General features: G+C 37.0%; 1 protein-coding gene across 4 annotated transcripts in view; it reads left to right on the top strand.

Moving 5' to 3' along the window:
* TRRAP (transformation/transcription domain associated protein) overlaps positions 1-26,100 on the top strand; it is a 77,824-nt gene that overhangs the window by 16,224 nt on the left and 35,500 nt on the right. For all 4 annotated transcript variants that reach the window (XM_027683414.1, XM_027683412.1, XM_027683413.1 and 1 more), the window contains 27 exons: positions 677-877; positions 1,806-1,957; positions 3,010-3,209; positions 4,242-4,459; positions 4,579-4,776; positions 5,703-5,963; positions 6,946-7,107; positions 7,341-7,437; positions 7,879-8,000; positions 9,104-9,274; positions 9,995-10,063; positions 13,928-14,047; positions 14,372-14,491; positions 14,846-15,010; positions 15,417-15,598; positions 15,865-16,063; positions 16,473-16,601; positions 17,214-17,480; positions 18,052-18,258; positions 18,966-19,124; positions 19,211-19,342; positions 19,541-19,651; positions 20,500-20,646; positions 21,783-21,996; positions 22,688-22,813; positions 24,002-24,148; positions 25,330-25,532. In XM_027683414.1, the coding sequence (XP_027539215.1) occupies positions 677-877; positions 1,806-1,957; positions 3,010-3,209; positions 4,242-4,459; positions 4,579-4,776; positions 5,703-5,963; positions 6,946-7,107; positions 7,341-7,437; positions 7,879-8,000; positions 9,104-9,274; positions 9,995-10,063; positions 13,928-14,047; positions 14,372-14,491; positions 14,846-15,010; positions 15,417-15,598; positions 15,865-16,063; positions 16,473-16,601; positions 17,214-17,480; positions 18,052-18,258; positions 18,966-19,124; positions 19,211-19,342; positions 19,541-19,651; positions 20,500-20,646; positions 21,783-21,996; positions 22,688-22,813; positions 24,002-24,148; positions 25,330-25,532 (4,479 nt within the window). The remainder of the gene's footprint in view (positions 1-676; positions 878-1,805; positions 1,958-3,009; positions 3,210-4,241; positions 4,460-4,578; positions 4,777-5,702; positions 5,964-6,945; positions 7,108-7,340; positions 7,438-7,878; positions 8,001-9,103; positions 9,275-9,994; positions 10,064-13,927; positions 14,048-14,371; positions 14,492-14,845; positions 15,011-15,416; positions 15,599-15,864; positions 16,064-16,472; positions 16,602-17,213; positions 17,481-18,051; positions 18,259-18,965; positions 19,125-19,210; positions 19,343-19,540; positions 19,652-20,499; positions 20,647-21,782; positions 21,997-22,687; positions 22,814-24,001; positions 24,149-25,329; positions 25,533-26,100) is intronic.

Genomic DNA, 26,100 nt, shown 5'->3' with positions numbered 1-26,100 from the left:
TGCTGTGAAGCTGAAAACTCTGAAAATTAGAAGTGAATGAATTGTTCCTTCTATATACTTTGTTAAAGGGTTAAAGTTAAGATGTGGGACTCAGTAGCAATAATTTAATGAGCAGTGATTAGTGAGAGAATAATTAGAATTAGATCGTTAAAAAACAAAACAAAAACCAAGGAAAGCCAATTACCTTCAACATGTCATTAAGTCTTATATATGCAATGAAGATGATGTGGCTAAAATTCAGAACAATGTTTTAAATGTGGCTATTTCCCCTAATACAGTGCTTGCACATACTTTGCATATACTTTTGAAATATTGTATTTACTTTATTTGCTTTTTATATTTCAAAACTAGTTCTGTGATTAATTCAGTTCAACCTTTACTGGCCTGTGTTTTTAATTAATAATGTTGTTTATGTAAGATTTATCATAAACATGAATTACATTCCAGTTGTAGCTGATCACAGTAATCTAAAACTGCATTTAGGACAACCTTGTTATAAAGCAACTGTTGTGAGCTGAGACTGCTTATATTCAACCTTGATAAGTATGTTCTGGAATTTAGGCAGAATCAGCTACCCAGATACAAGAATAAGTGTTTTCCTTGACTTTTTTTAAACATTATAACTTGGAAAATGTTGAGATAAGACAGCTCAGCCCATGTCCCATTTGCAATGCAGGCTCTGTGGCGCACTCTGCGCAACCCCGCAGACAGCATTTCTCACGTGGCTTATCGTGTGCTGGGCAAGTTTGGTGGAAGTAACAGGAAGATGTTAAAGGAATCACAGAAACTGCAATATGTAGTCACAGAAATCCAAGGACCCAGTATTACAATTGAATTTTCAGACTGCAAAGCATCCATTCAGCTCCCAATGGAAAAGGTAAGGGCTTCAGTTACTTTCGGTGCTGAGAAACCAACTTGAAAAGTATCTGTAATAAAGGAAAATTTACTAAGTTTGTTTGCTTGTAAAACCTCCATAAAATATGTGGTATGTCTGCCAGTTCTTTCTTTATTTCCCATATAAACTGTGTCATATGTCACCCCCAAAGTAATGGATTTAGACATGCTGTTCTGCTCTTACAAAGTGATAGAATAGAGAGCTAAAGTGGCACAAGTAAATGGTTTCACACAATCACAGACTGGGTAAGGTTGGAACTTTCAGTGTGTTGCTTAGATGAGGGGCAGGAATATATATATATATAAAGCATAGACATTTCCTAAAGAGATGTACCCCCCCCTTTTTAGTCATCTTCATATCTTAAGTAATTTATTTGAATTATTCTCAAATGTATTAAATCTTCTTGCAAAAGAAGACTGTTATTTCCATTAAGTAAGCCGTGTTTAGAAGTTGCTTACAGGGACATTTCATCATGCATGGAAAATACAAATTACTCTGTCGTAAGACAGAGTATTTTTGGTACATTTACATGTGGATATAAATGCATCGTATACATATAGTATGTAGGGATTAGGAACAGCAATTACTGCTGGAGGGAAGGTGAAGAAAATGTCTTTTGAGGGAGAAGAGAGAGAGAGTGAAGGTTTGCCTCACTCATAATCTGAAATGCTTTCTGACTGTGGAAATAAATGTGTCTGCCATGAAACTTAACATGTATAAAAGCACAGCAAATACCATAACAGTTTCGAGCCCCCTCTCTCAGGCACTCTGTGTGTTTCTTAACTTAGGCACTCCAAATTGTACATACTTTAGAAGTTACTTTTAATATATATTAATGATACCATTCCCTTGATTAATTGTAAATGCAAAGAGCAGAAGTGTTTGGTTACTCTTCCTTTTCCCATCCCAGGCAATTGAGACTGCCCTGGACTGTTTGAAGAGCGCCAACACGGAGCCCTATTACCGGAGGCAGGCGTGGGAGGTCATCAAGTGTTTCCTGGTGGCTATGATGAGCCTGGATGACAATAAACATGCCTTATACCAGCTCCTTGCACATCCCAAGTATGACAATTCTTTAAACCTAAATGTGTATGTAAAATTTATAGTGTCTATAGAACAACCCGGTTTAGAGGCAATGATTAGTCTGTGCAATTCATGGAATTTTTAACTGCTGGCGAAAAGGAATTTTGTTAGCATAGTGTTTAATGCCAGTGACTTGTGTTAATGTTTCATAGTTTAATTTTCTTCCCCTAATCACAGTCCAATGTATAATCTATTACATATGATCAGACTTCTTTTTAAAATGAATTTTAGTTTCATATATTTAAATAGTTGGAATAGTCTGATACTCAGTTGTATTTTAAAGATTAATTTAAACTGGGATGTTTTGTATGTACATCTAACCTTTTACTAAAGTGAAACAAATTTCACTTTCATTTAGTCACTAAGCTATAGCATAGTCACACACATAACCTCCATTTGTCTTGGTGTGGGAGCTTTTTATTGAATTCTGTTTTACATCTTTTACAATTTTAGTCATTGATACTTAATGAGTGTATTATTTTTAGACAGCTTTAACGTCTCTGCCCAAAAAGTGTGTGCTGACTTCTACTCTTGAAGTGTAGTAAATGTTGCTAAAGAGCATAATAGCTTTCACAGTTTGGACTTCTTAAATTTGACATAAATATAGCTTTGCAATGAATAGGTTTTGTTGGGCAGTGATTTGATAAATACTGTTTCAATCATTCAAGATTAAAATCAAATGTCATTTTAAAAAAGGGGAAAATGTCAAAATATTGAAAATGACATTCTGTAATTGAGTTGCTGTGTGATGCCTGCATACCTATTATTTGTATATACGTGGCTTCTTCTAAACCACTGCCTTTAAATGTTCCTGATGAAATTGAGCTATCCATCATGTTTGAGACCAGTGGTTGACAAAATTAATATGGCCCAACTGAACTGGTCCAGCTCTATCAAAATAAGGGGAAAACAGGAGGTGGAGAAGGAGTTAGATATCAAGAGCAAACTTTAAATCAAGTACTTTCCAACGGTTGTGAATGAGGTGCCAGTGCTGCAGTTTAGGATTATAATGAAGTTCTGTTGTCTTTCAGCTTTACTGAGAAGTCCATACCCAGTGTGATCATTTCCCATCGGTACAAAGCACAGGACACTCCAGCTCGGAAAACCTTTGAACAGGCGCTGACAGGGGCGTTCATGTCCGCGGTGATCAAGGACCTGAGGCCCAGTGCCCTTCCCTTTGTAGCCAGTTTGATCCGCCACTACACCATGGTGGCAGTGGCTCAGCAGTGCGGTGAGTAAAGGGGACACAGATCCTGTGGCCTCTCCTGAGGGGGGTGGAGAAGTTTGTGCTTTTACTCACAGTAATTTTTTTAAGAAACCCATGATGTGACTGTTACCTCTGTGCAACTGTGTTGGGTTTTTTTGCTGATGGATGAATTATGTCTTAATTCTTTTGAGTGTTGAAAATTAAGCAGGTTTTAAAAAACAATCTGTCACCTAATAATACTCTCAAAATGCTGCAGCCAATGAAATAATTGCAGCTTTGAACTGTATATAGTTTTTAGGACAAGAGGGCACAGTCTTAAGCTGCAGCAGGGGAGGTTTAGATTGGACATTAGGAAGAAGTTCTTACAGAGAGAGTGATTGGGATTGGAATGGGCTGCCCGGTGGAGTCACCGTCCCTGGAGGTGTTTAAGAAGAGACTGGATGTGGCACTCAGTGCCATGGTCTAGTAGACAAGGTGGTGTTGGGTCAAAGGTTGGACTCGATGATCTCAGAGGTCTTTTCCAACCTCGTTGATTCTGTGATAGTTCCAGAGCATTTGTGTAACTTGATGCTCACAGTAATTTTTGTGGATGATCTTGAATTGGGTTGTTTCCACTTGTGGTTTTGAAGGACCATTGGAGGAACTAACTGAACATTAGAGCACTGCAGTGTCTTGTATCCATGAAGAAAAGTTTTTGTTTGGATTTGGGCTGTATGACAAGTAATGGGGGAAAAGACATGCTATAGGTGTATCACTCTTCGTTGTCGGATTAATGTAACTTGAATTTTTATGATTCTTCATTTTAATTAAATCTTGCAGTGCACAGTCTAGTGCATAGAAGAAAATATTCAAGTAGATGTAATCTTTTTTTTTCTCCTAAAAGTGAAGAATGCTTTACAATTCATTTATATGCAAATAGGCACAGGGCTTACTGGTTCTGCCGTCAGCTAGTCTGAGGAGTAGTAAAATTTAATTAAAAGACTATTCATATTGAAATATCTATTGTTTTATCTTTATTTCCCCCCTCTCTCTTTTGTGCCCCTTTACAAATTGCAGGTCCTTTCTTGCTGCAGTGCTATCAGGTTGGAAGCCAGCCTAGCACAGCCATGTTTCACAGTGAAGAAAATGGGTCAAAAGGCATGGATCCCTTGGTGCTTATTGATGCCATAGCAATCTGCATGGCATATGAGGAGAAGGAGCTCTGCAAAATAGGGGAGGTGGCTCTAGCAGTGATATTTGATGTTGCGAGCATCATCTTGGGTTCAAAAGAAAGGGTGAGTTTTTTTTAACACATTTAAGTGGTGTAGTTTCAGTCAATGCAATTTTGCTTCTAAAATTTTGGAGGCTACCAATGAGCTGAAAAGGACAAACTGACCCATTTCTTTGTTTCCAGGCTTGTCAGCTTCCCTTGTTTTCGTACATTGTGGAGCGTTTATGTGCTTGCTGTTATGAACAAGCCTGGTATGCTAAACTGGGAGGTGTTGTGTCGATCAAATTTCTTATGGAACGGCTGCCACTGATTTGGGTTCTCCAGAACCAGCAAACTTTCCTGAAGGCCCTTCTCTTTGTTATGATGGATTTAACTGGAGAGGTATGTAATGAATAAATTATATCAAATCATGTGGGGAAAAACTTCTGTTTGTAAATTCACACAGATTGAACTCTTGCTAATCTTGATTTTACTGACCTTCAGAATGCATCATATCTGCAGTAGCTGGGAGTGAATTTTAGTCATTTTAACTTAAACCAAGACCCGAAGTTAGGAATGAGGTCAGATTTTTCCTCATAACTTCACTGAAGTTGTTGGGATTACACTTGTTTCTTTTAGAGTAGAAATGTACAGGCCCCATGCAGGTCACCAAAAGAACATGGATTCACTCTCACTTGTCATAGAATCATTAAGTTTAGTTGGAAATAATGATCAAGTCCAGCCATTAATGGAACGCTGCCATCTTCCCACTAAACTATATCCCCAAGTGCCACATCTGTATGTTTTTTGAACACTTACTGCTTCCCTGGACAGCCTATTCCAATGTTTGACTCTCCTTTCATTGAAGAAATTTCTTTTCCAGTATCCAGTCTAAACCTCCCTTGGTGCAACTTGAGAACATTTCCTCTTTTCCTGAAAAACATGCACAAAACCCACTGATTTTTTTGTTCATTTTGTGTTTAGTTTGAAAGGTGTTCATCTTACCAAAAAACTGTATGTAGTTATATGTACCTAGAGAACCATCTGCCTGGTCATTTCTTGTTGTAAATCACCTGGTGACAACATTGTGAAGGATTCCAATGCTTGAGGTCATTTATAAAATTATGTTGCTCTGCAGCTCACAATTTTGGAATGATTGCTGGGAAGACTGTTTGAATATATGTTCTGTTTAAGTTTTATTTTTATATGGTTTTAACCATTTGCACAGGATTCATCAAAATGAAATTCTAAGTTTGTAGATGAGTAGTGTGTAGGTTTGAGGTCTTTGTTCTGTACTTATTTAATAAAAATAATCTGTGATGCTCCAGGTTTCCAATGGAGCAGTTGCTATGGCAAAGACCACGTTAGAACAGCTCTTGATTAGATGTGCAACTCCTTTAAAAGATGAAGAAAAAACAGAAGAAATCCTGGCAGCACAAGAAAAGTCTTTCCATCATGTAACACATGACCTTGTTCGAGAAGTAACCTCTCCAAACTCTACTGTGAGAAAACAAGCCATGCATTCATTGCAGGTGCTTGCACAGGTCACTGGGAAAAGTGTCACAGTGATTATGGAGCCGCATAAAGAGGTAAGCAGAAATACCTACTGAACCTGAGTTTAAAGTTGTTTTCCAGTTTGGATTTGCAGAAATGCTTTTCTGGGTACATTTTTCCGCATTTATAAATGAAGTTCTTTGTGCTTTGATAGCATATATGTGTCATTTGCTGGGTTTCATTGTTTTAAAGTACACAGTGGCTGGAGCACTATAGAAATTCATACAGCTGTGCCTGACTCTTGGCCAGTATTTATAGTGTCTTCAGGTTGATTTACTTCCTTAAATTATGGACTGCTCATCCAACCACCAAGCAGATATAAGCTAGGCCATGTATATACTGCATTTTGAATGTCCACTTTGTGTTATTCTCTAAATATCAGGCATATTGCTATGCTTTTCCCTATCCAGAAAGGGACTATAAAGATCAAAGCTGGTGTTGAAATAACTTTTAACTAGATACTAATACTAATAGCATTCATTCTCTTGAAAGACAAGTGAATGTGCATGAGCCCTAAGGGTTCATACTAAACTAGAGATGTCATTACTGTAGTTTGGGAACATGCAGACGAGCCTCCTAATTGATATCTTGTTTTGCTAAAGATGTTTATGGAGGAGAGTTAGAAGTTTGCGTAATGGAAAGAAGTTACACTAACTTTTTTGTTTTTCTAATGTTTCAGGAGCTTAAAATATTCTTGTTTCTTTACTTGAATGTTTGAAATGCTTCAATCTATGAATTTCTTTGTTGTTTATAATGCCATGTGAAGTTATTAAATATAATAGATATATTTAACAGAGAATATGTATTAATTACAGATACTGCATTGTTTTGTGAACTGGCTGAATTAAATTAGTTCAGAGAAATACTTTTGTTCTTACTTAATGATTTCTCAAGCCATACATCTGGAGCAAATGGATAGAAATATGCAGCCATGACTAGTGGTGTCTTCTCTGTGCCTGGGTCTGTGGGGTCATTTGAATAGGATACTAATTCAGTCATCTAAATTGTGTTGTGTAGGTTCTCCAAGACATGGTTCCTCCTAAAAAGCATTTACTTAGGCATCAACCTGCAAATGCCCAGATTGGCCTGATGGAGGGAAATACCTTTTGCACAACCCTGCAACCCCGATTGTTTACAATGGATCTGAATGTTGTTGAACACAAGGTTTTCTACACAGAGGTACTTTCTCTTTATGTTCTTATATTTGAATGTAGATACTAATTAGTGATGGTGTTAGTACTTTCATTGTTAAAAATACACATTTTTCTTTGTGCGTTTTAAAACTTTCAAAAGGTGAAATGTGAAGGTTGATTAATGTGTTTCCATAAACTTGGCTCTGAGGAAACAAGACTCAAAAGGTACAGTTTCAAATGTGAGTCACAATGCTAAAATGATTGTTTATTTTTTCCTAGTTATTGAATTTATGTGAGGCTGAAGATTCTGCCTTAATGAAACTACCTTGTTACAAAAGTCTTCCATCTCTTGTACCTCTTCGAATTGCAGCCTTAAGTAAGTTAAATCCTGAACAAAGTTTGATGTAGTTAAGTGTCCTTGTGAGCAATGGGCAGTTTACTTCCCAGGATCAGCAGAAAACCTGAGCCCTGGAAGACTGATGACTGCTCTCTAGAGGTCACAGTTTAATGGAGAGAATAATGGGAAAGTATTGCTGCTTTCTTAATGACTAGAATTTAGTTTCTGAAATGAACCCTAAACATTTTGAGATTAATTATGTTATATAGCATTAGGAAAACTTAAGAACACTAATGGAGTTCCCATTCTTTTACTGTTTTATGATGTATCTCGTTTTTGGCAATGCATGTAGTACTTTAGCTATTTGTAATTTAAGATGACATAAAAAGAAACTAGAAGTGGTGTAGAATTAGGGTTTATTTTCCCCTCTCTTTTGAAATTGTGTTAACAAAGAGAACAAATTTCCTTTGATATTTGCAGATGCTCTAGCTGCTTGCAATTACCTGCCTCAGTCAAGAGAGAAGATCATTGCTGCACTCTTCAAGGCACTGAATTCGACAAATAATGAACTGCAGGAGGCAGGAGAAGCATGCATGAGAAAGGTGACTGTGTTAAACAACATTCCTTTTGAGGCCATTGTTCTCTCTGCTTTACTTCCTTGGTACAAAGCTTCTTGGGAAAGTTCTCTACAGGAAATACTGGCTGCTCTGTTCAGTTTTTGTTAGTGACACTGATAAAAGTTTCTGTCAGATGTGGTTTTCTGAGGGCCTGAACTTAGCCATACGAATTATCCAACTTGAAATTGGGCATTGTAAGTTCTTGGATAAGGACCATGGTAAATCTTTTCAGTCTTTCTGTCCAGCTGGAAGGACAGGGAAAAAGATATTCGTTCATCATGATTTGTTGTCCAATAACTGTGCCTAGTTCCAATTCAGCAAGATTTTAATACTATTCTTCTAAATGAAAACAAAGCTAATGAAATTACAAAGATGCTGTAAGTAATGATGTGTAGATTGGCTGACATGTAACAGGGAATGTAACTCTTTGCATTTGTTTATGCCATTGACTGACCGAAAGTCAGATGTCTTTTCCTGTCACTCTGGTCATGAGAGGGAATGTACTTATTATTTATAGCTTGTTGACAATACAGTTGGGTTGAGAGCTAAGAGGGAGAAAATAAGATTGTTTGACCTACACATTAAATTTTTTTAGTTTTTTTCCTGTGATAAATTCACACCCACAGGATGTTTGATTATGACAGGAAATATTCTCTCTGGCTGCTTGCAGTCAGGTTCTTCTGACCTTTTATGTTGCTCAGGATGCATGCAGATTGTCACACAGAAATTTGCTCTATTGCCTTTGGCCACATTCACAGGCAGTTCTTAATAAAGCAGTGTCTAAGTAGTTAATCCATAGCTTTGTATTTCATTTATAGCTGTAGCAGTTTTTCAATCTGTCTATATTACGATCTCCTACTTGATTATTTTATGGAATATCCTACAGTGTGTCAGAAATACTTCAGTGCTTCCCAAATCCATCTTGTCACTGGATACATTTCCAGCAATAAGTGTTGTTTGAGCTATTGCATTCTGAAAGGGCAAAATACAACAAGAAAAATCAAGTCAGCTGAATCTCTTTAAGAAAGATGCTTTCACAGAAGTCACTGCCCTCTCCACCTGTATCTTAGTCATGTACTCTCTTGCAGTTCTTGGAAGGAGCTACCATAGAAGTGGATCAAATCCACACCCACATGAGACCATTGCTGATGATGTTGGGAGACTATCGAAGCCTGACCCTGAACGTTGTGAATCGTTTGACATCAGTTACCAGACTTTTCCCAAACTCTTTCAATGATAAATTCTGTGATCAGATGATGGTAAGCCCATTCGAGTTTTTTCTTTAGCTCTTCCCCAAGAAATTTTCTTCTAGCTACTGTTTGTATTGGTGAAAAGTCAAAGAACAATTCAGTAGTGACTCAATGTGTGTATTGGAATTGAAAGATTTTTGTTTCACAATTAATAAAAATGCAATTTCTTTAAACATTTTGAGTGTATTTCTAAAGAGCTGCTAAACCAAAAAGTTAAGAGATGTTATTTTTTAGTGAAGACATACCTACTTATGCTAAGGTCTGCTTGGACAAATTTATCTTTAAGCAAGGTGCCACCAGTACCTTGAAAATATGTTTTACTTCCTAATGGACTAAGTCTCTGTTGGTGCTTTCTTGATTTATTAAATTTTGGAAGCTATTGCAGTGTTTATGTGCAGTTTTTAAACTGTATATGGGAATTCTTGATCCTTTTGGCATGGATATTTAAATGCATACATATCATGCAAATGATTAAACAAGTGTAAACCTATCAGACTTAGGTTTTTTGTGGTCTGTAATGTAAGTACTCTTATGATCCCTGCTTAGGTGAATATGGAGAGGGCTTTTAGTAACAGAAAACTTTTCAATCTGAGGGAATGAAAATAGCTAATAATTTTTCCCATTATTTTCTTCAAAGAATTGTTTCTGCCTCTACTTCTTTTCTTTTAGATAATGCTAAAATGGAACAGTCTAATTAGAAGAGTAATACTAATTATCCTCTCTTTATAGCAACACCTGCGTAAATGGATGGAAGTTGTAGTTATTACACACAAAGGTGGACAACGGAGTGATGGAAATGTAAGTTAACGAAAGCTTTTATGTGAGAAGAGAAGAAATAAGTGGTATTAACGTTTTAGAATTACAGAACTCATTCAGCTGTAAATGTTGCCATGACCGATTACACACTGATGCTTTGTTACAAGCTAATGAACTTGTATCTATATTGAATATTTGTTTGAAATCTCAGTAAGAGGAGCTTCTTATCTGCTTAAAAGGGTTACTTTAAAGACTTTACTTACAGGTTGGTGTGGGAACAGCTCAAGGATTTTTTTTTTCCCCCCCTCAGGATTTTCTGCTTAGAAATCTGCTCTTCATTGGAATGGCTGATGAGCTCAGCAGCATAATCCCTCTTTTCTTCAGTAATATGTTTGATGTTCCTAACATAGTCTTTTGAAAATTATACATAATGATAATATAATCCCAGTTAATTGTGAATTACATTTATTAAAACCAAGTTCAGTATTTACTTGTTGAGATCACATTAAAATCTCTCTCCCACTGAAACTAATGGTCTCAGTGTTAACTATGGGAAGCTGATTAGTTGTCTTATAAATGGAAAATTGTGCAGTAATGTCAATACTGTGTGCTCTCAGCAATACAGCACTGATGGGAATTCCTGCTTCAGTGTAGTTTTATGTAGATTGTCAGAAGTCCCATAATTCTATTAATGTTTTACTTATCACTTATATTGAGTGTTGAGATTTATTATTGGAACTAGGAAGAAATGGGGAGAATTTCATTAATATCTTTGTTTTTCAAATTAGGATGAAATTAGATTGGCTTTTTATTTCCCTTAAAACGTGGAAATGGCTTAATGGCTTTTCATTTATCTTTCCTGTCACTGCAAAGAGAGCTTTTAAATGTGAATTTGATCATTGCTTTGTGTTAGTCCTAGATGTTCTCTAATGGAGGTGAATAGAATTTTTCTTATGTTTTAACTGAAACACTGTGCATTTTTCAGTTAACACATTCTATTTGGGTCAGAGTTGTTCTAAGGCCTTCATATTCTTCTCTTGGGATTCACTTTTCAAATGTGATGATTACAGATATCTTGCATATCTTTTATTAGCAGTAGTCTTTTAGACCACAATGTGGCACCTCTAGACCAGTTTTTAGTTGTGCCTAAATCATGTTTAGTTGGGAATTCTCCTGCTTTTAATGTTTTTTATTAATGTTTTCTATGTAATTGTGTGTTTAGTCTCCTAAATCTGTAATTTTTTTTTAATGTTGGTTTAAAACAGTGGTATGTTGAGGGGGAGGTGCACACCAGACACTTGAGAAAGAATCTACTGTCACATCTTGAGTGAGGAGAGAAGTCTCTGGAATCATTTCAAATAGGACTGTGTGACTGCAGAGCTGATTAAATATTACTTTTCCACTCTCTAGTTGTTGCTCTAAAGTTTCCTTAAAAAATAAAAACTCAAGGAGGACACAGACAGCATGGTCCATGTGCCAGTTGCTGTGGCAGGCAGGTGTCTGTATGTACATTGTGCAGTTGCTGTCATTTTGTCTTCTAAATGTAGAAAAACTGGGATGGTGAGACTGGTGGTGAGTTGTTGTAGCTGGCATTTCACTTAGTCTTGTTTTTTTCCTGATCATAATGAGATTCCAAAATCTGAGATACTCACTTAGGAGCAATGATGGGGAGTGTTATCAGGGTTGGATCATTCAGACCGCCTGGTTAAATACCGATGATGGTAGAAACACATTGGAGAAGAGAACTGATTGGGAAAGCCTGGTGTTCCCTACCTGTACAAGGGGCTGTTACAATCATTTCATCTCTTGCCAGAAGCACTGGGTCAAGGTGCCATTTGATGGCAATGTGGGTGTCGTGCAGTTCTCCAGCAGAGTGCAGATAGTGCCTGGTCAGCAAGGCTTCTTCATGAATAGTTCAAAAGTCTGTGGAATGAGTTTTCATATGTAAATGGTGACTGTAGACAAACTAAAAACTTCAGATTTTTCAGTTAAAAATTCTGCATAATAATTGATGACTATCATAAAGATCCACATTGATGCCAGAATAACTAAGCCTTCTGTTCACCTAAATAATTTATGGCAGTCCTGCTGTGATCCTGAACTGTGACCTGGCTGTTTAGAGAAATGAACAAATTAAAACATAACATATCAACTAGTGATTAAAATCTAATTCATTGGCCCAGTGAGTGAAATGCTTGATTTAAACCCTTCTTCCTCTCTTCCCTGCCTCCCTAAGGAAAGGCATGGGATTTTAGGTCATGTCTGGTAATTGAAAGAGTAAGTTTTGACTAGATGGTTGCCTCCAACTGTCCCTCTTGTGAGAGGGTGGAAGTTTCCTTGGTGGAATTTCCATGGTGGAAATTCTGCATTACAGCCTAAGAGGACTTGGTAGCTTTAGTGGACTTTATAGCTTGACAGTTCGAATACTGAAAGTGGTTTCATAATTGGTGGTTTCATAATTGGTGCTGGCCAAATTTGTCTTTGAAGATGCTAAAATATGGTTTCCCCTAACTTAATAGTCTCTAATATCTCTTTATTCAGTATAAATATTTGAGAAACTGTGTCTAATCAGTGTACAAGTAGGAAAAAGGATGCTTTTCATCCTAGTTCTTTGGAGGGCAGTTTGGAGCATGTGAGATACTCATTGTCTCAATTCTTTCCATTTGAGATGAGAAAGTAACTGTACTGAAGTTAGACTGCAGCCTGAAGAATAGCATGTACTCATTTGTACATTTATTTGATATTTTTGTGGGCTTTTTCTTTTCATGCTGTGACTTCTGTTCTGGTTCAGCCTGCTGCAGAAGGGCTAGAGGTGAGAAAATCAGTGGAGGCACAGGAAGTTCTTTTTGTTGTCATGGGTTTTTTTGTTGTAGTTGTTTGTTTTTATTTTTTCTTTTAAACTGTGGTTTGTTAGTTTTATTGTTGTGTTTTGGGCAGAGTGCATTGTGCCTTTGAGTGCAGTGCTGTGAATTGTCCTCTGTTTGTCTGTGGCAGAGTTGTTTTGATGCCATTGCTGTTAAGGACGTTAAGCATGTTTGTGCTGAGAAGAGCAGGAGTTTGTTTCTCTGAAGGCATTAGTAGTTTCAAAAGTTTTTGTTCTTGTTCTCAGTCCTGCACTTCAATCCAGGAGAGTAGTTTTGTCGGGGTCTGTCTGCACAGATCATGTTAAAGGAGTGGGGCCTAATACTTTGTGTTTAAATTCAGTTGAGGAAATGCAGTGCCCTTGGTAATATTTTGCACATTAGAACTTGGTTTTAGAGAGAGGTGAAGGTGGATGTTTTGTTTTTTTTTCCTTTCCCTTTTCTTACTGAAGGAAATCCACAGTCTAGCTAACTGAAATACAGTCTCCATTTAAATCACACAATGAAAAAAAGATGCAAAATTATCTTTTACTTCTGGAGAATTTAATATCTAGTGGGAGAACAGAGCTGACTTTTCTTTGAAGTAACAAGCTATTTGCAAGATAGAGTGAGCAGTGCTGTGGGAAAACTGTCTTTCTTTTCCCTGACATGTAATCTGGGGGTGTGGGGTGTGTATGAGAAATTGTTTAGATGGGAAGGTCTGGCTGTCATGCACGAGCCACTTGGTGTGGGGGAGTGAGCACTCTGGAACTCCCCCATCAACAGTATTGTTGCACAGTGTTTAGCTCTTACCTGTAAAACACCACTATACTGACAAAGAAAATAAAATTTAAACCATGATGTTACAAGGGGGGCAGGGCAGGCTTCCACAAGAGCAATTGTTTCATACATTGTGGTAAGCAGATGCTGTATAAATGTTAACCCTTTACATTTGGTTGCTGGCTATGCTAATATGGAGAGGAACAAATAAGTAAGATGTGTGATACTGTTTTTATACATTGTAGCTGGTAATGTTTAATTCAACCCTGTTTCTTTTGACCTGTAGGAAATGAAGATTTGTTCAGCAATTATAAATTTATTCCATCTGATCCCAGCTGCCCCACAGACTCTGGTTAAACCTCTCCTGGAAGTTGTTATGAAAACAGAACGAGCAATGTTAATTGAGGTAAAAGTGGAAGTTAACATTGCTGAAATTTTTACTTTACACTATTTTTAAACATTGGTGTATAATAATTATAATATTTTAAATGTGACGTGGGAACATTTGATGTAATAAAATGTTCTCTTCAAGCCTCTGGGAGGTATTAACATTTGTCTTACACTCTTAGAAGTTAAGTTTTTAGAGTGTCAATAAATTGTCATCATGAAACTTCTGAACATTTTGTATCTGCATGAATGCCAAGTCAAATGTATTTTTCTGAGTGGTAGTAAATTAGTTGAAAATATTCTATACTCTGCATTTTTAATTTAAACTTTGTGAATTTTTCAGGCTGGCAGTCCATTCAGGGAACCACTGATAAAATTTTTGACACGTCATCCATCCCAGACTGTGGAGCTGTTCATGATGGAAGCCACTTTAAATGATCCCCAGTGGAGCAGAATGTTTATGGTAAGCTGTGTGGGAAGGGGACAGGAAAAAGCCCTCAACTTCACAAATCTGGTGAACAAAAAGCTTTTCATCTGTTGCACCTTTTTTTGCTGTATGACCTTGTAGTCCTTAATTATGGTCTTACTCTGACTGTAGGGTGCCTATTCTTGAGTTTGTATTTGTTTGTCCTGAAGTGTTGATTTTATACCTTTCCACATCATGTAGGGCTGTTACTGAAGTTGTAGGCAGTGTTTTTATATACGTGAAATACGACCTCTGCAACTTTAGTGAGGGATATAAAAGCTTCAGGATAATATAACCTTTTGGCATTTTGGCTTTTAAAGGTTATTAAAATTATTTCTTCCCCTTTTGCAGAGTTTCTTAAAGCATAAAGATGCCAAACCCCTGCGAGATGTCCTGGCAGCTAATCCCAACCGATTTATCACTCTGCTCTTGCCCGTCGGTACCCAGGCAGCCGTGAGACCTGGGTCTCCAAGCACCACCACAATGCGTCTGGATCTGCAGTTCCAAGCTATCAAAGTATCATTTATTCTTGTTTATCTTTGCTCTAGACAGTTAAAAACTCTTCAGCTGCAAGCCTCTTACATTACAGGCTTTCAGTGTGCGTGTGTGTGTGTGTGTGTATTACAGGTCATAGAAAAACATGTGAAGTGTTTGTAGTTAGAGTCACTCTGAGAAGGAAAAAGAGACTCAAATTAACTACACTTTTTTATCAAGTAGGATACAAGAGGAAAACACGGCAATTCTGCAACAATTGTTACAGAAACTTATTTTTTTAATCTAAACTATTTTGTATTTCACTTTTTTTACTGGTGAATATTTTAGAACTTTTAATTGCCCTTAAAGAAGTGTTTTTATGTCACTGTTTCTACTGACAGACCTGTTGTGTGTTGACTGTGCATTTGTCTTGTTTTTCTTTGGGCAGATCATAAGCATTATTGTTAAGAATGATGAATGTTGGTTAGCAAATCAACATTCCTTGGTGAATCAGCTGAAACGTGTGTGGGTGAGTGAAGCTTTCCAGGAGAGACACCGTAAGGAGAACATGGCTGCGACAAACTGGAAGGAACCAAAGCTGTTGGCATATTGCTTATTGAATTACTGCAAGTAAGTAAAAATGTTGATTTCCTATGCCTTCCATGCATTGTTTTAAAAATTTTAGTGCTATAAAGATATGTAAGGCTACTAAAAATGGTTTGCAGTTATTGAAGGGAATGTATAATATATTTCATAATACTTCCACTAGCTCTAAAACCACACCTCTGGTACTGCCTGCTGTTGCCTCTCTGCTCCTTTAAAACCAAGATTAGTTTCATCAGCATAGTAGGTTGTGTATTTTTTCACAGAAGCTTTGTATTTTACGTGTTTTTCAGAAGGAATTATGGTGATATAGAGTTACTCTTCCAGTTGCTGCGAGCTTTCACGGGTCGATTTCTCTGCAATATGACTTTCTTAAAGGAATATATGGAAGAAGAGATCCCTAAAAACTACAGTATTCCCCAAAAACGGGCTTTGTTCTTCCGGTTTGTAGACTTGAATGACCCAAACTTTGGAGATGAGCTCAAAGCCAAGGTAACTAAAGCAATTAAATCAAAGAAGCCTGGTATTTAGGTTTAATTTTCTTCTTGGGAACTAGGGCAACAAAACTTGCTTACTTAAATGTCAACGAGTTCGATAATTGGCAGAGCCATTTAGATGAAAATATCATACCTGAAGAAGAGTGATAATAAACAGAGACAGCAATTCATCTTGCTTTCATTGCTGACTAAGAATCTTTCTAAGAATCTTTGTCCTTGGAAGGAAGGAAGAGGGGGAAAAAAAATCTGTGTGTGTCTTTTTCTTAGGGTTTTATTTATAGCTTCCTTTTGTAACACGGTGAGTGTGTCCAACGTGCAGGTTTGCTTATAAAAGTACTTGAATGTTGGCTGCCATTCCAAGAATGCAGTAGTTCAGGGTAACTTTTTTAATTTATATTCTGTAGGTGCTGCAACATATCCTGAATCCTGCTTTCCTGTACAGTTTTGAAAAGGGAGAAGGTGAACAGCTGTTAGGACCTCCAAACCCAGAAGGAGATAATCCAGAAAGCATCACTAGTGTTTTTATTACAAAGGTAACAATCCTTGTTTACACTGAAGTGTGTGAAAATTAAAACAAAAAGTTGTTCCTCTCATTTGGATTTTCAATCCTAATTTGAATTAGTTGTGCTATTCTGAATATTATGATCTGTTACATCAAATGGCTTCAGAACACTGAACATGAGATCCATCAGTCATCAGTAGGACTGGACTACAATTTTCATTTTGATACCTTCAGAACTTGAATATCTGTCTTTAAAGATGGGCTGTAATCCCATGGCTGAAATCCCAGTCTTATAAGGAAAGCTTTCCATGACTGAACAGCAGTACCTTTCTAATTCACTGCTATTTCATGAAACCAATTATAAAAAAAATGTTGAAGATGAGGCTTGGGATTTTTGATTTATTTATTTTTATAGGCTAGCACTTTGGAAATTCCCAGATGTGCTCATTATTTAAAAGTTCACACTTCAGGAGGTTGTTTTGAGGGTATTAAACCGAGTCAAAAAAGTAATTACAGGTTTTAGTCTTCTTAAAAACCACTCAAAAAGCAAAAGGCCAAGACTTTGCTTTTATAATAATAAAACTTGCAGGATTTTTGGGTTTCTTTTTTTTTTCCCTCACTTTCCTTCTCTCCTCTTTAATAGGTACTTGATCCAGAAAAACAGGCTGACATGCTGGATTCCCTGAGGATATACCTGCTGCAGTTTGCCACGCTGCTGGTCGAGCACGCCCCGCATCACATCCACGACAACAACAAAAACCGCAACAGCAAACTGAGGCGCCTCATGACCTTTGCCTGGCCCTGCCTCCTGTCCAAGGCCTGTGTGGACCCAGCCTGCAAATACAGTGGCCATTTGCTTCTGGCACACATCATTGCCAAATTTGCCATCCATAAGAAGATAGTTCTACAGGTACTGGGCTTGTGTTCGTTTGTTTAGGGGATGTGGGTAAGTTCTGCAGTGTGCTTTATTTTAAGATTCAGGGTAGAAGCTGCACAGTGGGTTTGAATACTTAGTATGAAGGGAACAGTTAAATTCAAATACCACAAATACAGAAGGAGCAGGCCAAATATTTAATATAATTTACTTGTGGATAGGAGAGTGTAGAAAAAAGTTTGAAGGTAAGTGAAAACAGGGAGGATAAGTGGGACAATGAAAAGTCCTTGGTTGAATTAACAAAAATTGGGAATGTTTCTTCATTTAAGAGACAGACACTTCAGTTGAGACAGAATGTGGGGACCAAGGGAAAACTTTGAATTGGACAGTGGAGATGGAGGAAGAAAATGGAATGTAAAGGAAACAGAAGTACATGCTGTATGCTTCTGATGATGATATATCATCATATATTTAACAAATTATGGACCTTTAGGAAAAAATAGTGTTTTTTTAGAAAATATATGTTGTAGTTTCTCTTTCTTTATAAATGCTTTGTTTTTGTAAATACGTATAGTTATTAATGTTGATCAGAAACTTTGGTGTTTAGGTTTTTCACAGTCTTCTAAAGGCTCATGCCATGGAGGCCCGAGCTATTGTCAGGCAGGCCATGGCTATTCTGACTCCAGCTGTGCCCGCTCGGATGGAGGATGGACATCAGATGCTCACTCACTGGACGCGAAAAATCATTGTGGAAGAGGGTCATACTGTTCCCCAACTAGTGCATATTTTGCACTTGATAGTACAACATTTCAAGGTACTTGTACCAGTTATTCTGGTAGTCATTGTATCTCCCACATCAAGGAAGTAAACTGCAGTTTGATTAGAAAAATAACATACTCTGATTTATATGGTTTAGCTGCAAAATATATAATCTGTCTCTAAAGATACTTATCTATAACTGAAAACAACTATTTAGTAGCAAATGATTTATTAAGCTCTATCATGATTGAAGTTAAAACGTCAGTGTCAGATGAGATGAACTCATTGCACAAACACGAAACAAATGAGGGAATGCTGCAGAATGTCAGCATAGGATCACTTTTGAAAATGCATATTAAAATGCAATCCAAAGGGACAGCTAATACACACTTAAGGCACTTTTCAGGAAAGATGCCTCAGCCCTTTTTGAAAGAATATCTGAGTGTGTTCAAATGTGAATTGAACCTCTTTAAAGGGTTGGCAAAAAATTGGCATGATTGGTCCTGGAGAAAAATTGTGACTCTTAAAAAGAACATGTTCATTTGGGTACATGAAATCAGGAATCCCTACTGAAAATTGTAGCCAAAATTTTATTTCAAAGTACCAGTTACTTTTCCAGATGGCAAAATTTGAATGTGGTTCAGATTTAGCAAACTCTGGAATTGATGACTATTTTACCATTTTGCTTTATTTCAACTTTCTAGTTTTTGTGTAGAATTTTATTGGTTAATGACTAACATTTCTGTGAAACCATTTTTTCAGGTTTATTATCCAGTGAGACATCACTTGGTTCAGCATATGGTTAGTGCCATGCAGAGACTGGGCTTCACTCCCAGTGTTACAATAGAGCAAAGAAAATTAGCTGTGGATCTTGCTGAAGTGGTTATTAAATGGGAATTGCAAAGAATTAAAGACCAGCAGGTAGGAAGTCTAAATAAGAGGTTAAAGAATGAACTGTTACACAGTTAAGTGTAGTTTTTTTAACATGCACACTGCTGATATTTCAGCCAGATTCAGATATGGACTCAAGTGCAAGTGGAGAAGGAGCATCTGCGTCATCTGCTGTTAAAAGAGGATTGTCTGTGGATTCTGGCCAAGAAGTTAAACGATTCAGGACAGCTACAGGAGCAATAAGTGCTGTAAGAAAAAATCAGGGTTTGTTCAGAGACTCTGAAATTAAAACATGCACTGACTAAGCAATTCAGTGTAATTTTTTTTCCCCCATAACTCAAACTCCCTAAATTGAAGGTTTTGGCTTTAGGAAATATTTTAAATCTGTTCTTGTTGTTTTCCTTCTTCAATCTTGCTTATGGGTTTTGTGTTTTGTGTACATGCAGGTGTTTGGACGTAGCCAGTCCCTGCCAGGAGCCGATGCCCTCCTTGCCAAGCCGATTGACAAGCAGCACACAGACACAGTCGTGAATTTCTTGATTAGGATCGCTTGCCAGGTAGTGTGTTTGTTCTGATATGCAAATACCAGTAGCCAAAAACATAAACCCCTCTCTTCATACAGGCCCTTTTATGCTTGGATTATTCTAGTGTTCCTATACTTTGTTTCCTTGATTCATTTATGTGTTTGCGTGGTGCTGCAAAGTATAGTTGTGCTATTGCCTGGGTTAAAGAGCAAGAATACTTCACCCCAAAACTAAATATTTGGAGAGTTTAATAGGGAATGACTATCAATTACATATGTAAGGATAATGATTGTAGTTGTATTTTCAAGATCCAATACATGGGATTAATTTTTGTTTTTCATCCGGCTTGTAGAACTGAAGCTTTTCACCAAATTCTCAGAGAATTAACTTTTCTAGAATGGGGAAAATTAGATGGGTGTAGCTCAAAGCTGAGAAGTTTTATGGCTTCTGCTCCTGCAGGAGACTCAGCTGGTAATTAGCATGGGATTTTATACACCACAGTCTATTGCACAGAGTAGATGGGCTCTTAAGTATATAGATGAATTAAGTAAAGAGCTGCATATGTTTATAGGTACCTTGCAAACAGTAAAGATTAACCATCTTGAGCATGTTCAGAGTCCTAGCAATAAAGTATGGGATGAAACTTTTTTTTTAAATACACCTTTGATGGGTGATTTGGGGTAATTAGCTGGCAATTTAGACACCAGTTCTGGTGTTTACTATTAGTTGTCAGCTTTTTATGCATTTAAAGGCTCTGTGACTGTACTGATAAAACTACTTAAGCCTATCTGTTGCAGAACTAAGAAATTATATGCTTGCTTAGAATACATAATAAATTAATGAGCTGGTTACTAAAGGGTGTAATTCTGATGAATTGGTAGGTAAATGACAACTCCAACACTGCTGGATCTCCTGGGGAGTTGCTGTCTCGCCGCTGTGTCAACCTGCTGAAAACAGCTTTACGGCCAGACATGTGGCCCAAGTCAGAGCTGAAGCTGCAGTGGTTTGACAAGCTGCTAATGACTGTGGTAAGTTATGTTCTAGTCCTGGAGGGCTTTGGGTTTCACTGGCACGTGAGATATCTGGATGCTGATTTTTTACAGTACTAATCTTTTCTTCACTGTAGCGGAATAGATAAATTGTGAAGTATGTGAATGGCATCAGTGGTTATAATTTGTAGAGCTGCAGTACTTAATGGTTGGTGGGCTTTTTATTTTTGTGGGGTTTTTTTTCTTAGTTGGAAGTTTTACGGATTGACTTTATTGATTCCTGGTTTTCTGACTACATTATGGTACTATGAAGTTCACTGAAAGGCTAGCTCTCTGTAATTGATGATACAACATTTTATTTATAATTTTTATGCTGTTTGTGTGCTTTCTGCCATATAAGTTTTTCTGCAACTATTTTGTTTGTATCATACTATTTAATAGACTAGTAACTGTTAGTAGATGGTCCTTGAAAGGGCAAATAACTATTTCCATCCTTTTCTCCTTTTCCTCTTGGAAGAGCTTTTATTGTGACTCCATTTGTTTTGGGTTTACAAGTGTTGATTGTGCTCCAGGGAGCTCATATTTGTTGCTTTGCTCACCTTTTCCCAAGTAGTGGGAAAGTGTGTGAAAGTGAGTGAAAGTAGTGTGCAAAGTGAGTGAAAATTGCCATTAAAATGGATAATTTATGAATAATTTACTATCTTAATAATAGTTTAATTCATTTACAAATATACATCCAGGAATTTTTTTTCATTAGGTGCAAATATTCCCTTTTCTATACTTTAAACTATAACTTATCATAAAATAGGCTGGTTTAGCTCTTCACTGAAGGCCTGTCTCTGAAAGGTGTTGACAAGGAAATCAACCACCATTCTCTGTTGACAGCATTTCTAACCAGCAAGGTTGCAGGCAAATTTCAAACCTGAGCATCACATAAAACACCAGATACCTGTACGTGCTCAAGTAATATTTTTATGGCTAAAGATTTTGTAGTGCCTGTTTTTTTACAGTTTTATACTGCATGACTTATCCAAAAGATTGATCTGAAGCATCACTATTGTAGAAACCTCAACCTTATTATAGACTTTCAACAGATTTGAGCTGAACTTGGTAATCTGTGTAATTCTTACGTGTTTTATCCCCCACTCACTGCCTTTTTGCACATTTCTCTTTAGGAACAACCCAACCAGGCCAACTTTGCCAACATTTGCACCGGTTTAGAGGTCCTGAGTTTCCTGTTGACTGTGCTGCAGGCCCCTGCTATCCTGAGCAGCTTCAAGCCCCTGCAGCGAGGGGTGGCCGCCTGTATGACCTGTGGGAACACCAAGGTGCTGAGAGCAGTGCACAGTTTGCTCTCTCGCCTCATGGGTATTTTCCCTACAGAACCAAGTAAGTGGTATTTTCTTCCTCCTTTTGTCTTTTACTGCTGAATAACTGAAGTGGTTAAGGGTGGGGTGAAGGCACTTTTTGGAATGTGCTAGTATTCTGTTTTATGATTCCTACATTTAATGGTCCATTTTAGCTTGCACTTTCAACCTCTGTTTAAAAAGGAAAAGCTGAAATAAGTAATCATGTGGAATACATCATTATCCATTGACATAAAAACTTAATAACCTGTGGCTGTCATAACTTTAGTTCAAGGAATGCATGCTATAAATTTAATGTATTTTTGCAATTAGAATTTTTCAGCTTCAGAAGTGCAATTTTTTTAGTTGTTAAGCTTTGCTGTTTTGCTGAAAAAAGAGGGGAGATAAAGTGTAAAAAAGAAAGGCAGTAGGTAATATGCTGTGTCTTAATAGAAACTAATTTAGGTAATCTCTTGGAAAAAAATAAATCTGTAATGTAAAACTACTCATCAAATTGAGTTACTCAGAAGAAGTGGTTTACTATTATAAAATACATACTGGTTTTATAATAAAGAGGTTTATATAAATGACAGATCTGCTTGTGTTACCTTGGTTTGTTGACAAGATGAAACTCCAGTGATGTTTTATCAGCTGAGTGTTCAGAGTGTAACTGCTCCTTGCCTGTTCTGTGGCTAATCTTATCAAAAGCAAACACACCTTTCTCTACTCTGCAGGTACCTCAAGTGTAGCTTCAAAGTATGAAGAGCTGGAATGCCTTTATGCTGCAGTTGGAAAGGTTATTTATGAAGGATTGACTAATTATGAAAAAGCCACCAACGCCAACCCTTCCCAGCTCTTCGGTACGTGTCCCACTTCTCTGGGAGCTGGATGTGGAATGCCCTTCATGAGTCAGGTCTTTGCCATGAGCTTCCATTTGCCATGAGGAAGTTGCAATCTGATATCATGCAGAGGAAGCTGTGGGAAGCATTTCAAGCTGCCTTGAGATGAGCTCGGGGTGTCTCATCTGTGAGGAAAGGGACTGGAGGGGGTTCATTGTGTTCTGTCTTCTCCCGGTAGCTGATTTGGGAGCAATTATTGGAGCTGCAGCTGTAATAGATGGAAGCCTTCTGTATGCAAAGTGCATAGGAAAGAAGGTGCAGCATTCAAATTAACCAAATAATAAAGTGAAGTTACTGGAAAGTTGTTACATGGAAAAAAACAAATCCTGCAGAGTACTCTGAGATATAGTAGAATAGTTGAAGGAATCTGTGTACACAGTTACTGCCTTATAGTTTCTTTTCCAGTTTTTTTAAAGTCTTATTTATCAGATTTAGACAGTGTAGAAAGATTTATGTATTCATAGGTCTTAAGTTCTCAGTAAGCAAGAAAGTACAAAAATGCTATTTTTTCTTGAGTGAGAAAATCTGAATTTTTAGTGTATACTATTCTGAAGAGCTGAAATGTTTCTTTTTTTTTCTTGGTTTTTTTTTTTTTTTACTTAACTGGTAGAGAACTCAGATACATAATAGAATGACAAAGATGTATTGGAATAATAGAGTGTGGTCCAGGACTGGTTGTGTTGGTAATACAGACTTGAAATTGTACAATGTTGGAAAAGTTGCTGATTTAAATGGCAAATGTCCTTCACTATTCTATTCTGTGAGCTTTGTAGATGGTTGTAATTTCGCTTTGGGAATTGCCTATTTGTCAGATGTCAGGACAAGCTTTACAACAAACTAACCAAGAATGATGTTTGTTACATTTTGTCCAGAGTTCCCTTAAAAGCAGCACCACAATCCAGCTGTCAGGTCGTGCATATTGTAATAATTCTGTGGCTCAGAGGCTGAACTTTGTGGGCTAAATGTTGTTCCCATCTGAGCACAGAAAGAAATGTTTTTTTTAATGGGATGTGTGTGCTTCTTGAAATCTATTTAGACTTCTAGTGTTTGTAACTTGGGCAGTCCTGTGCTTCTTTCATGGCATCTGTATTTTGCTCAGGTCACACCCAAGAGAGGTTTTAATTCCTAAAGTCATGTTTTTATCTCTAGGGACTTTAATGATCCTGAAGTCTGCCTGCAGCAACAATCCCAGCTACATTGACAGGCTCATTTCAGTTTTCATGAGATCCCTGCAGAAGATGGTCAGGGAACACTTGAACCCACAGGCAACAGCGGGAACTGCAGAAGCAAATACAGGTATTTATATTATATCACCTGTTAATGATTAGAAATGTTGTAAAGTATTAAAATATCTTCACCTCAGAGATTTAAATGATTTTTCAGAGTTTGTGTGCATTATTACATGTTAGAAAATACTTAGTGAGAAGCATTACTGAAGTATTGAAGACTAAAAATACACTTATGAATTCCATTTTCCAGCTTAATATATGAATGTCAGTATAACCCAAACTTTCCAGTGGATGATTAGTGAAATATTTGTTGACCTGCAGCATAAATAGAAATAGTGAAATTCTATGAGACTTTATGGTGTTGAGGGAAGAAGGGCTGAATTTTTTTGACTGTTCTGTGCTTTCACTTTTTTTTACTCCTTCCTATATTATACTAATAGAACAACTGTGTGTGAATTAATTTGTTGGAGCTGGTTTTTTTTCTTAAAATAGCATCTTTTTCAGTCTGTACAATTCTATCTATCATCAAATGAATTAGGTCATGAGTCATTGAAAAAATCAGATGTTGTTGTAGAAGAAAATTCAGTGCTAGTAAAGAGCTCTGTAATTTACTAATGAATAGGCTACTGAAGAAAATACTCTGAAAGAATTGCTGCTGTTAGATTTCCAGCCCATATTTTAATTAGGTAAATGAGAACCTTGCAAGTTTTATTAAAACTGAGAAACAATTGGAAAATTATTAAATTTGACAGATAAGCGGGTCAGGAAATTAACTGAACAGAATTAGGTGTGCTGCATCATAGAGAATTTTTTTTACAGGGGTAATGGCAGTTTTTTCAGTATTGGAGGTCTATAATATCTTCTACTAAAGATTTACTGAAAGGAAACCACACAAGTTTGCCTTTAGGATTTTTGAATGGATTTAGTTTTAGAAGGAATCATAGAATCATAAAATGGTTTGGATTTGAGGGAACGTTAAAGATTGTTTAATTCCAACCCCCCTGCCATGGGCAGGGACACCTCCCACTAAACCAGCTACTCCAAGCCCCACCCAGTCTGGCCTTGGGGTCTGTCTTAGTTGTTTAGGAATGAAAAGTGATTCTGAAAACATTATTTCTAGGGATGTATTTCCGAGTAATAGATGTTGTTGTTGCTATTATTCAAATTACAGTAGCTTACCTTGAAGGTTTTTTCCCGAGGTGTTTTGAAGGTGTGTACACAATTCTAATCCTTTCTTTGCATCCATAGCAGGTACAAGTGAACTGGTAATGCTCAGTCTGGATCTTGTGAAAACTCGTCTGGCTGTGATGAGCATGGAAATGAGGAAAAATTTTATACAAGCCATTCTAACATCTCTCATTGAAAAATCTACTGATGCCAAAATTCTTCGTGCAGTGGTAAAAATAGTGGAAGAGTGGGTGAAAAACAATTCCCCAATGGCAGCTAATCAGGTAAATTGAGTAGATAAAATCATTATTGCTCCCAAATACTAAATAACTATGGTCAGTCTTATTCATCAGTTTTGACAATGATGTTTGTAATGATCTGTTAAATATGTTTAGATGCTCTCAATGAGGTTTGGACTACTTTGCATTCCCTGTGAAAATAACTGGAGTTATAGATGCTTGACATTTTGTGGGCTTATTTTCGGTGTTTGATCTCAAGTGCTGTTTGTTGAGAAAGTTTTAAAGTGAAAGTTCTAAAATACGTTTCACGTTAACCTGGATAGAGAGATTCTTCAGGAGGAAGATGACTAATGCTGGTATATATCATGCTACTCTGTAACATTTTGTGGCCTCCTCAATTTGCCATGTTTTCTGTTAGAGCTGAGTACTTGATAATCTAGTGGTGTGTTAGATTTTTGTAATCACTGAACAACTTAACCCTGGTTTAAGTCACAATTTTAAAATTCTCCAGCATATGTTAGAAGGATAAATGCTTGAGTTACTTTTCTTTTTAAGAACTATGACCTAATAAGCAATTTTTCAGTACTTCAAAAGTGCGAGAGTCGTATAAAGG

The sequence above is a fragment of the Neopelma chrysocephalum genome, unplaced genomic scaffold (genome assembly GCF_003984885.1).
Source record: "Neopelma chrysocephalum unplaced genomic scaffold, ASM398488v2 Primary Assembly neopelma1_65, whole genome shotgun sequence".
Lineage (NCBI taxonomy): Eukaryota > Metazoa > Chordata > Aves > Passeriformes > Pipridae > Neopelma > Neopelma chrysocephalum.
The sequence above is the reverse complement of the archived record's forward strand: the minus strand, read 5'-3'. Positions and strand labels throughout refer to the sequence as shown.